Source organism: Microcaecilia unicolor, chromosome 1 (assembly GCF_901765095.1).
Source record: "Microcaecilia unicolor chromosome 1, aMicUni1.1, whole genome shotgun sequence".
Taxonomy (NCBI): Eukaryota; Metazoa; Chordata; class Amphibia; order Gymnophiona; family Siphonopidae; genus Microcaecilia; species Microcaecilia unicolor.
The window spans coordinates 103,317,850-103,330,923 of record NC_044031.1 but is presented as its reverse complement, the minus strand read 5'-3'; the positions used below and the strand labels follow the sequence as shown (position 1 = coordinate 103,330,923).

The following is a 13,074-nucleotide window of genomic DNA, read 5'->3' as shown; positions in this document are numbered from 1 at the left end:
AGTTCCTCAGGATGGTCTTCAAAATGGATGGCATCTAATTCCCTTTGAGTGCAGGTGGCCACGCTAGCTGAATTAGGGGCAACTGGACGGTTCCTCTTTAGCAGCTCACCTGATGTGATCCGTTTCCTACGCGGGGCTCTTTGGCCTCCCTGCGGCAGCCGTGCCCGGCGCGGTATTTTAACGTGATACTGCGAGTCCTCCAGGCCCCACCGTTAGAGCCATTGAATAAGGTTTCTGAGAAGGATCTAACACTTAACACAGTGTTTTTGGTGGCCATTGCTTCGGCTAGGAGGATTTCTGAAATCCAGGCTTTTTCTTCCAGAGATCCTTTTTTGCAGTTTTCTGAAGCAGGAGTGTCAATCCGGAAGGTGCCGTCGTTTTACCTAGTTTCTACCTAAAGTGGTTTCGGCTTTCCATGTCAATCAAGCGGTTTATTTTCCGTCTTTTTCGAAGAGAGGCTTATCCGGGGGAGTTTGCCTTGCTACGTTTCCTGGACGTGCGGAGAGCCTTGTTTCGGTACTGCAGAATCTCTAACGAGTTTTGACGCTCGACCATCTCTTTGTGCTCTGTCGGGATCAAAAAGAGGAGAGGCTGCTTCTAGGCTTCCATTTCTCGCTGGATTAGGGAAGCCATTGGAACGGCGTATCTGCTACAAGGTGCGGGCGTCTCCAGTGGCCCTGAAGGCGCATTCTACTCGGGCACAGTGGCTTCTTGGGCGGAGTCGTTGGCCTTATCTCTGGAGGATTTGTCGGGCGGCTACTTGGGCATTCTGTCATACTTTTGCAAAGCATTACAGGCTAGACGTGTCTGCTCGGAGGATGCGAGTTTGATTTGGGCGGAGTGTGACGCGGGGAGCGTCGGCTTCCCACCCTACTTAAGGAATGCTTTGGAACATCCCACTAGTTCCTGGATTCATCTGCTGCAAGTGACAAGGAAGGTAAATTATGTCTTACCTGATAATTTTCTTTCCTTTAATGGAAGCAGATGAATCCAGGATCCCTCCCTAGTTTAGCAACAGTTTTTTCATTTCTCCCGCGCAGTGTGGCTATTTTTTCCTTTCAGGTTCTCTTTTGCAAGGTTCAGACAGATATGGTGTAAACGGAAAGGATTCCGATTCTGCGATCAAGTTGCAGTTATTTCGAAGTTCTTATTTGGTTCTCTGTTTTTCATAGTGAGGATGGTTTCTGTTTTGTTATTGGTTTTCATATTTTGGCCTTGGCAAATTGCTTACGAATGACATACTAACTGAGGAAGGAGCTGGCTGTCTGGCATCACTGCAAGCCACTTACCCACCTAGCCTGATCTGAGGTATGTGCAAGGCGGGGGGAAAGCAAAGCTCCGTTAATTTTACAGTTCTTCAGGAACCCCATAGGACCCCAGGTCCATCCCTGTGGATCCCTGTGGACTCGGTCCATCCCCACAGGATCCCCATGTCCTGGAGGGGATCCCCGCAGGATTCCCGCTATCCCCGTCCTGTGCATCTCTCTACCTTGAAGCTGCATATCACTGGGGTACATCAGTTTTAAAGAGTTTTTAATCCCCTTTGAGGTCAAGCATCAGTGGAAGTCATTGGGACCAATGATCATGATACAATTAAAGACCCTTGTGCTAGGGCCTCTGCAGCCGCTTTTGACCTACTCTCCACATTATCTAGGCATTTTTTGAGAACAGCACCAGACACACTATCCACAAGAGTCCTCTTCCACCCCCCCCATGCCAGCAGCATCAGTGGGGACTGATATCTTTCCCTTAATCCAGGTAGCAGACTGCACAAAAGCTATAGCAAGTGGTCCCAGCATCTATTCCAGTGTACTTTCCACTTGGGGAAAGCCTAAGATTTTACATAAACCATTGGCCCAGTAATAACATTGGACACTACTCAGTGCGTCATGGAACAGTTGTACACTACATCTGTTGGATACACCATCAAATTACCCACAGAGTATCATGGTGAAACACTCGGCATTAGGATTTACTATTCAGGGAACACTCTTCCCTTCTAAATACCAATACTTTTGAAACTTCTACCAGGGAAAAAGGACAGTGGGTTTCCTTCACATAGTACTTGACTCCGTCCCCTCCCCCCCCCCCCCCCCCCCCCCCCCCCCCACACACACACACACAAAAAAGGAGCTCTGACGTATTCTAAACATAAAGGCACATAAGCATTGCCATAGTGGGACAGACCAAAGGTCATCAAGCCCAGTATTCTGTTTCCAACGGTGGCCAATCCAGGTTACAAGTACCTGACAAGATCCCAGAACAATAAACAGATTTTATTCTGCTTATCCCAGAATGTGCAGTTTATTTTCCCAAGTTCATGTTAATAATGTCTTACGGACTTTTCTTTTAGGAAATTATCCAAACCTTTTTTAAACCCTGCTAAGCTAACTGCTTTTTGCCACATTCTCTGGCAAAGAATTCCAGAGTTTAATTACTCATTGAGTGAAGAAATATTCTCTGATTCATTTTAAATGTAATACTTAGTAGCTTCTTTGCATGCCCCCTAGTTGCTGTATTTTTTGAAAGAATAAACAAGCGATTCACATCTACCTGTTCCACTCCACTCAGTATTTTATATACCTCTATCATATCTCCCCTCAGCTGTCTCTTCTCAAAGCTGAAGAGTTCTAGCTACTTTAGCCTTTCCTCATAGGGAAGTCGTCCCGCCCCCTTTATCATTTTCGTCACCCTTCTCTGTACCTTTTCTAAGTCCACTATATCTTTTTTTTTTTTTTTTTTTTTTTTTTTTTAAGATGCGGTGACCAGAACTGCACACAGTACTCATGGAGCGATACAAAGGCATATAACATTCATAGTTTGTTTTCCATTCCTTTCCTAATAATTCCTAACATTCTATTTGCTTTCTTAGCCACCGCTGTACATTGAGCAGAGGGCAATCTGGGAAGGCAAGGCCATAGCAGAGAGATTAAATGAATTCTTTGCTTCGGTCTTCACTGAGGAAGATGTGGGAGAAATACCGATGGCAGAAATGGTATTCAATGCTGGCAAGTCAGAGAAACTAAAACAAATCTCTGTAAACATTGAAAATGTAATGGAGCAATTTGACAAATTGAAGAGTAGCAAATTGGCTGGACCAGATGGTATACATCCCAGAGTACTGATAGTACTGAAAAATAACTTGCAGAGCTATTGTAATATGTAATTTATGTTTAAAATAAGCATGGTACCGGAAGATTGGAGGGTGGCCAATGTAATGCCAATTTTTTAAAAAGATTCCAGAGGTGATCTGGGAAATTATAGACCGGTGAGCCTGATGTTGGTGCCGGGCAAAATGGTAGAGACTATTATAAAGAAAAAAATTACAAATCGTATACAAAGGCATGGATTAATGAGTCAAAGCCAACATGGATTTAGTGAAGGGAAATCCTGCCTTATCAATCTACATTTCTTTTAAGGGGTGAATACGCATGTGGATAAAGTTGAACTGGTCGATATTGTGTATCTGGATTTTCAAAAGGCGTTTAGCAAAGTACCTCAGGAAAGAATTCCTGAGGAAATTAGAAAGTCATGGCATAAGAGGCATAGTACCTCAGGAAAGACTCCTGAGGAAATTAGAAAGTCATGAGATAGGAGGCGATGTCCTACTGTGGATTAAAAACTGGTTGAAAGAAAACAGAGTAGGGTTAAATGGTCACTATTCTCAATGGAAAAGGGTAGATAGTGGGATTCCCCAGGGATCTGTGCTGGGACTGCTGCTTTTTAACATATTTATAAATGATCTAGAGATGGGAATAACAAGTGAGGTAATTACATTTGCTGACGACACAAAGTTATTCAAAGTTGTTAAATCACAAGAGGATTGTAAAACAAAATTACAAAAGGACCTTATAAGACTGGGAGTCTGGGTATTCAAGTGGCAGATGACTTTTAATGTGAGCAAGTACAAAGTGATGCATGTGGGAAAGAGGAACCCAAACCATAGTTACATGATGCAAGGTTCCACATTAGGAGTCATCGCCCAGGAAAAGAATCTAGGTGTCTTCATTGTAAAAAGTTCAAGATGGTTTTTCTTATGCATTTCTAATCTCTTTTTCAGAGAATCTGGCTATGGTCCTAAAATCTAAAGGAAGCTTATACCCACATAGATAACTTTCTGCAGCTTGGATATAGCTTGAATTCATAACAGGAAAGCATAACCTCTAGCACCATATAATGTCCTTTCACCTAGTGTTAGCTAGACGTTTGTGAATGCTCGGTCCGCTGTGGTAGCATCGTGCCTTTGCAGTCTGGGAGTAAACATGTTCAATATCTGGATGATTGCTGGTCAAAGGCATATTTCAGGGAAGTGTTGCAGAATCAATGAACCATAAGCATTTGGCTATTGATGTCACTAGAGTTTGTCAAAAAACAAACAAAAAAGACAACAGTCTCCTTACTATGGTAGAATAATAAAAAGGTAGACTGATAGAAAACATTAACACATGAAATAATTTATTGGTATGAATCAAAAAACAAACCCGAGGTGGCCACGTTTCGCCTCAGGCTGCGTCAGGGGTCAAAACTAAGAAATAAAAGCATAGATAACAAATCATCAAACATACTTCATATATATCAGCTTTCATTATAAAACATCATATGTGTCATTATATTTTCAAAATAATTTCAAATAAAAAACATCAATATAGATATACAGTCAACCATGAATATCAAACAATTATATAAAAACTCATATGTGATAAACATTCATGTATGTCATAAATTATTGCAAAAATTAGCTAAAAATACATGACAAATAATTAAAAACAATATAAACTGATATCAAAATATACATTATTCAACTAAGTTAATAAAGTTAAAAAAAAACTTGAAATCATCATGTTATAACATATAAAATCAATCACATGTAAAAATTCATCAAGACATGCATAATCAAAACATAATTGTCAACAAAACATATGGCGAAAGGAGGTGAATGATCAAAATATATGTACATACCTAAAAAACAAGGGGTGATGGAATTCCCCTTCTTAAATACTTTTATTTAAAAACCTATAATAAAAATAATAGAACAAATTCCTCATCTCATTTCACATATAGCTCATCTAAGACACAAAACTATTCACTACCATCCTGCTATCCACTAAGATCTGATATAATATCTTTATCAACTTTAAAATATGCAATCAGTATCCTTTGTTCTCAATAACTCTATATATATATATATAGTTATTCCAAAAACAGAAGACTAAATCTTCATTTCCATCTAACCCCGTATCACAATCTACAACCACTCGTTCAAAGCCAGAATGACTACTTCTCAATTTCTCTTAAAAACAAGTTCTAACATCCTTCTCTCTAAACAGCGTTAGTGTGGCTGCAATCCACAGCCATTCATTCAAAAGCACAACACGTCTAATCCTTTATTGTTCTTAAATTTCAACCTTTTGGAGAGAAGGTTGAGGAAGTCGCAGAACAAATCGAAAAACATACTGATACCATCTCTTCTCTCTCCCGCCGGGTACCATCAGCTTTGACCTCACCTAGCAGGATTTAAGCCAAGGAGAATTCCCTACTGCTATCAGAGGCGTAGGTACAATCCCACAGCTCGCCAGCCTGCTGAGGCTCGACCCCAGCATGCTTGTTCACTTCAACAGCATGCACCAAAGGCCCCTGCTGCTCCCCAGGTAAACTAAGGGACGAACGTTTGACTGGCTGCAGCAGAGTATAGTCGCAGTAAAAGTGTCCATCCACAAAGCTCTACTTATGCTATTCATAAGCCCCGGACCAGGCGACACAGGTCGGCGTCACCCACTTGGTGAGAATATAAAGCCTGCTGTCCTTGGAGAATATCTGCTACAGGTAAGTATCTTCCCTTTATGTGAATGATTAAAATAACATGGGTATTGAAAAGGTGAATAAGGCGTTAAGAGTTAAAAGCAGCCTCAAAAAGTAGGGCTTTTTAGCCAGGATTTGAATAGGGCTAGAGACAGAGTATGACAGGAAGCGTGTTCCAGCATACAGTGCAGCAAGGTGGAAGGAGCAGTTTCTGGAGTTGGCAGTAGGGGAGAAGGATACGGATTAGTGACTTACTTGATGAACAGAGTTCCCAGGGAGAAGTGTAAGGAGAGATAAGGTAAGAAGATACTGAGGAGCTATAGAATGAATGCAATTGTATATCAGTAAGAGGAGCTGGAACTATATATGGAAATGGATAGGAAGCCATTGAAATGATTGAGAACATTTATGAGAGTGAAGCAGCATTAGTGGATAAGTCATTCAATGGAGTTTTGAACATCTAGATTGAAAGGGAGAGAGATGGAAAACATCTGCAAGGTTACAACATTGACTTCTGATCACATATTCACAACTCATTTTTTTTTGAGAAGGGATTGCTAACAGGACAGTAGGATTGGTCCCTGACTTGCAGAGTCTTTTGCTTGTCAATACATTGTTTTCCCCTTTTAATAAAAGTAGCCTGTAGTTGGGATTTCTCTTGTGCAAGGACTGTATATCTTTCTGTTAGTGAAAGCAAGTTAACCTTCTGCTCTGAAGACAGCAGAATATTAGTCTTCTTGAAATCCGCGTACCTTCTGTAGGAGTTGGCTTTTCTAGTAGTAGTTTTGTGTGGAACTGAGGTAGCTCCAAATCATGATGCCAGTTCAGGATGACTTGCACTTATGTGATTCACTAAGCTAAAAAGCTCCACTGACATTAGAGCCTTGTTTACATTTTATTTCCCACCCAGGCTTCATTGGAAGACCAACCATGAATGAAAGCTAGCATTAATAATACCTGTTATGGGCAAGCAATTTTTTATTTGAACTATGAAATGGAATTCAGTTAGTAGTTTATATGTCTGATGACTAAAATGATTGCTAGGTTTTTGTTTCTTTGCATAAATTGACACATTTATGATGTATAAACAGGGTAACTGTGAACATAAGTGTTGCCATACTAGGACAGAGTGAAGGTTCATCAAGCCCAGTATCCTGTTTCAAGAGTGGCCAATCCAGGTCACAAGTACCTGGCAAGATTCCAGAACAGTAAAACAGATTTTATGCTGCTCATCCTAGAAATGAACAGTGGATTTTCCACTGCAGTATATGCTGCTAGTTTCATTGTTGCTCTGACTTTTCATTTTATACTAACACAAAGTAGTAAGTGCTGAATGGATGGAATCACTGATCTTAACTTTAGTTTTTGAGCTGAAGAACTTGCTTAACCAAAAGTTAAAATATAGACTGTGCAGATAGAATAATGTTTGTTCATGTTTTATTTCAGAGGCAAGTGCAAAAACGTGCGATGGTGTGCAATGTGCCTTTGAAGAACTTGTTGAAAAAATCATTCAGACTCCTGGACTGTGGGAGAGTGAATCTCAAAATAGAGGGGTCAGGTTAGCAAACCAGGAAGAAGGAGGAAGAGCCTGTGGAGGATACTGTTCATTGTTGTAATTTTGAGAAAGTTTTACATATCTTATTTAATCACATAGTAACACTTATTTCTGTATTATAAATTCATTAATGGCTCTTTTAGGGACCTTGCGGTTTGCACAAACATGTTTTTGTATCATGGTAGTAAGCATTTGTAGGACAACTTATGCAGCGGCTTTCCCAGCTAAAAATGTTAATGGTAAGAATGCAAAACTTCCAAATTTCAATTTTCTGGTGTGCAATGGTTGTACAGTAGCCAGTGCACCAAGTATAGCAGCTGCATTCCATCATGTGTTAAGTCCTTTTTTAAAATCCATTTAGCAAACCTCATCTTCATCTGCTTTCAGTCATGTCATTTTTTTTTGCTTGATTCATTAAATGGTTTTGTGTGCACAAATTCCCAAAAATTGTCCGCTGCTGTTAAATTAGTGTTTCATTGCAGATTTGATTCAACCAACAAAATTATACCTTGTTCAGAAATAGTTCTGTTGATGAGGTGCTTTTGTGGTTTTAGGGTTGTTGGGCTTTTTTTTTTTTGTTTGTTTTCTTTTTTGTTTGTCAGCAGAGAAGTATTTTTTGGCTTAGATATACATCATTCTCTCTGTAAGCTCTGTAGCAATTTTTCTTTTAAGGAATCTTGCATTCCTTGATATACTGTTCCTATCCTCTTTATCATATTTATAATTGCATTTCATCTGCATCCTTAGATACTTGCACTCTTGCACTCTTTAGCATGCACAGAAATGAGTTTACCATCATATTGCTATCCACTACTGTGTATAGACTAAAGAAGAGAGAGAGAGGTACCTGTTAGGAATTTTGTAGTCTTGTAATATTTATAAAGGATTCTTTTCTATTGACTTTTGACTCGGTAAAGTGAGGAGAAACCATGCAGCACCATAGAGGTTACTGTAAGAATATTGCACATCTGATACTGAATAAAATACTGCTACTTATAGTACAAACTGACTTATACCACCTTGTCTTTAATTATAACTGCATAATGTTATAAAGAGTTTTACCTCTAAATTAGATGTTCGTGTCATAATTGGGGCCCTGTTTTGACAGCCTAATGACTTTCTACCTATTCTTTATAGCACCATTGAATGTACACAGTGAGGTACATGGTGATACATATACAGGAATAGTGTACCCCTGCCCCAAAGTGCTAGGCAGTGGAAAAAAATTGACTCGTTTAAGGTCAGAGTGTCCCTGGCAAAAAGTGGGATTTAAATCCTGGCTTCTCATTACCCTAGATACTAGACTATTTCTTCTTTTGTGAAACTTCAAAAGAATTCTAACAGTTCTGAACTACTGCAGATTAGATGCATGTCTAAAAAGACAATTCAATTTCACTTTCAAAAAAGAATTCTGAATAGTTAATATAATCCTACATCACCTTTTCAAAATAGTGTATGTGTGTGTTTGACGGGGGAGGGGGGGGGGGGGTTCCTGTGTATTACTTTTGTATTTCCCAATAGTATGCAGTTGTATTTGAGTTGGCAATATGAAGGTTTGAAATAGTTTATCACTTTTTTGGTGGCTTTGTTTATAGGATTGGTAAAGCTGAATTCCTGGTGTCCTGCACTTTTACAAATAAGGACACTGAGAATCCAATTATTGAGGGAGTCATGTTGATCATAAGAGTACTGGATTTTGGTTCACATTTGGAAGTGAACCATATTTCCCCCCCCCCCCCCCTCCGATTCTGTATATGGTGACTAAATTTGTGTGCGCAAATCAGTGCGCATAGCTGATTTGCTCACATGAATTAATTGATTAATGAGCCAATCAACGCAAGTAATTGGATAACCAATTATTGGTATTGGCATTATTTGGGAGTTACACATACATAGCATTCTATAACACTGTGCACAGAACTTATGTCATTTTAAGGAAGCGTAGACGGGGGTGTTCTCAGAATTTTTGTGCATTGTTACAGAATAGACTCAATCGGCACATAAGTTTGGCATCAGCATTTACACCTGCTTTCAGTAAGCATATTTGCTGATGCCTAAAGTTAGGTGTCATTTATACACTTAGCGCTATTCTATAAAGGATGCAGATCCTTTATAGAATAGCACTCAGCGCTTAAAATTTTTAGCGCCAGTTTTTCGGTACTGTTTATAGAATCAGTTAGTTGTCTACTAAAGTGTGTTACTAAATGGGCTTAGTGCTTCCTGAGACAGGATTTTCCCACAAGCTAAGCCCATTTCTTATGCACCCCGGAAATAGAGAAATTTCCAGTATTTCTCTTTCAGGTCATGCATTAATGTTTGCATTAACATATGTAACACAAAAAAATTGACAGGAGTAATACCACCACCTATTTAGGAGGTGCTAAGGGTTCCCGCGTTATAGATGCACTAACCAGAATGCGCTAGCTGGATAGCTATGTCTATGTCCATTCTCCACCATTGACATGCTCCCTCCAGAAAGTATATGCAATAACATTTAATACCATGTGCATTAGGGCTTAATGCCCTTTAGTAGACATAACCCTGAGTGTTTGGTTTGCTGTATTGCAAAATGTAATCGTACAAGTGGTTTAGCTGTGGAAGCAAGTTGTATACACATTTATGTACATCATGCATTTTTTCTAACTTCTTGCTATGCTGAACATATTACTGTTTATATGGGGGGAAGTATTTATTATGTCAGATATTGAGAAGAGGATACGGCAGTATGTTTGACATGAATTTGCCACTACCTCGGAGGCATCCAGTGTTTTTAGTGAAGTGTGTTAAGGGGGGTGGGGGCACAGCTGCTTGTAGATCTTATTTGTTTATAAGAGCACAGATGCATCTCCCCATGGACAAAGTTACCACACCAGAGAAGATTGAAGTGGTTAAGCATTTGGCATTCTCCAGCATGTAAACCCCATGGATGTGGAAAATTGCACTTAGTTGTACATGAGCTACACTTTGTTTTTTGTGTACATATCAGCATTACACAAGTGTTCATATAATTTTGAGTTATTTAAGTAATAAATGTTTCACATCAAAACTTTTCTGGTTTATTTACATTTTGTGGGGTACATTGATAAGATATGTTTTGTAATTGTAGTCAAATGTATGCAAATGTAGTCAAATGAATTTGGGGCACAAGAAGCAATAAGAGTCTGGACATAAAAGTTGGTCACAAACCCAACCTATCCTGCTCCAGGAGAAAAATTACTATAGCTAGCAAGGGCCTGCATCTCTGAAACTGCCCTTTCCAAGCAAATAGCCATAAGAAATATCTCTCTGAAAGAGAGACTCTTCAGAAAGGCTTGCCTCAAGAGCACAAAGAGAGAATTAATCAGACAAACCATGCTCTGAACATCCATGGTAGCTATGACCGATGCCAAGTAACCCTTGTGCCTCAAATACCACCTCCCAAGAAGCAAGCTGTAGGCTAGAAAGGAACCAGAGCTTTCATTATGACTAACCAGACTCATTGAAAAGGGTACTATAGAGACCACCAACAATTAAATTAGATCCACATACTAGCGTTGACAAGGCCAGGTGAGGGCCACCAGTATGAGTAGAAACGGGTGTCTCAAAATTTGACAAATCATATGTAAACTTGCATAAGAACTACATTCAAACCTAGAAATGTGTTTTCTCGTACGAAAGGTGAACTATAAAATTGCTCTTAGTTTGCAATAACTATTTTTAGGAGTAATTTGATCCTTTCAAGCATTAGCGGTACTTCAATTTCCCCAGCCAGCCTATGGAAATATATGGCATCACAATCATCTGAGTTCAGTTTCAACTTGTTGTCCCTTAGCCAAATAACACTTTCTGTAGACATTTGTGTACAGTAGAATCATTGAAAGTGCACACGTGTGTCAAAATGGTGCATTTCCTCTCCCTCCATTTGTAAACTTATGCATCTCTGGGGGCTGGGTGTGAAAAGACATGGAAAAGTGCATCTAGTTAGGGTGACAGAAGTTACATTAGATTTGTGTATGACCTTATGTGAAACTCTTTCACTTCTAGGCATTGTTGAATATCATTTTATCAAAGAGAACAAGAGCAATGGGCTGAAAACCAGGGAAGCCAGAATTTAAATCCTACTGACACTCTGATCTTGCACAACTCACTACCCCATTGCCTCACATACAAACTTACCCCCCTGTTTACTAAGTCATGCAGCAATGCTGACATAGCCCATTCAAAGTGAATGGACTGTGTTGGCATTAGCACACTGCCAGCCCTAGTGCAGCTTAATAGGGGGTTAGATTGTGAGCCCTCAGGGGACAGAGAAATACCTACTTCATTTGAATGTAACTTGCCTTGAACTACTCAAAAAGGCATGAGCTCAATGCAAAGAAATAATAATCTTCCACATGTTCAAAAGTTGCCAACATTTCCAGCCCTTCATCCCTGAGAAAAGATCCTCTTTTGTCTAGAAAAAAGTCTGCCCTTTTTTTCCTTACTACAAAGCATTAAGGAGTTGAGAGGTATCATTTATTGAAAGGAATCACATTTATAGGACAATTCCTTACTATTACTGTACATGTGTTTTTTGCTTGCCTTGGAGCAGAGACGTTTTTCCCAGGACTGTCCACATCCTGCTTATGCATATTATACTCTGTTGCACACAATGTTCTTTCTGTAAACTTGAAGTACAATTATGCTGCATTTCTGTGTCACTGTTTTTGTGGATCAGCAGTTACTTAATCTGAGGGAAGATGACTTTCTTGAGCAAAGCAACATTAACATCAGGTTTTAGAAAAGCTAAACAAAAAACATGGGGTGCCTTTTCCAATAACATCTTGAACTTGTAACTTCCAGTACTGTCTTTCAAATATTAATGAAATCCATATTTCTGAGATGGCCTTGATGCTGAACGAGGTAAGAAAAGCAGCTGTATTTGTTCTGTAGGTAGACTAATCTAAATAACTCTTATAGGAAAACAACTCCCAACAGAATTATTTAGCCAAGGCCCTATGATACAGAACTCTGCCCAAGCAAAGATTCTGGACTCTTATCTAGGGGAAAACCACAAGGACCTTGCTTCTGACACCTAGCCAGACTTGCCGTAGAGAAACGAAACTAAAGCCAAAGCTGATATATATTATATATATAAGATTTATTATAGATAAAATGTACAAATATAGAATCACTCTGTAGCAAGGCTTAGCAAAATACAAAACTATAACTTGCTGATAATAATAAAAGAACTAGATTGCTACTGAATAAAGACTATATGAAATGATTCTTCCTGGACTACAAGATAATTACACAAGCCTGATTTGTAACACCTAACTTCGTTTCTTATGCAAAATACAAAGGTTAGCTGCTAATCTCCTGACCAGGAGTTATGATGTAACCAATCTTTCTTAGATAAACACCAATCGCTAATCCGAAACAATAGAAAGTAGATCACTGTATCTCACCACGCTGTCTGGCAGCCTTTCGATGAGGTAGATGCAGATTCTTTCTTAGACTCTAGCTGTCTCCCCTGCGAGTCAGTCTTCGATGTAGTGCAGGGTCTCTCTGCAGATAGCAGGTGTCAGTCACTCCGTGCTGTATTTCAGAGCTGGTATAGCTGAACCCAAAGGTATTTTCACCAGATATGCAGCTCACAAGGTTAGAACGACAAAGTCTCGCTCACACTGAGCCTTCCAATCTTGCTGGGTTTTTTCAGTTCTTCTCCGTTCTCGTCAGTCCAAACTCTCTGATGGTCCCAG

The 13,074-nt window shown here is 39.5% G+C and overlaps 1 protein-coding gene across 1 annotated transcript in view; it reads left to right on the top strand.

Annotated features, from left to right (window-relative positions):
• Positions 1–9,399, top strand: part of RAB18 (RAB18, member RAS oncogene family) — a 79,926-nt gene extending 70,527 nt beyond the window's left edge. Inside the window, exon 7 of the mRNA XM_030199276.1 lies at positions 7,246–9,399. Coding sequence (XP_030055136.1) covers positions 7,246–7,415 — 170 coding nt within the window. The 3' untranslated portion in view covers positions 7,416–9,399. The remainder of the gene's footprint in view (positions 1–7,245) is intronic.
• The last annotated feature ends 3,675 nt before the right edge of the window (positions 9,400–13,074 follow it).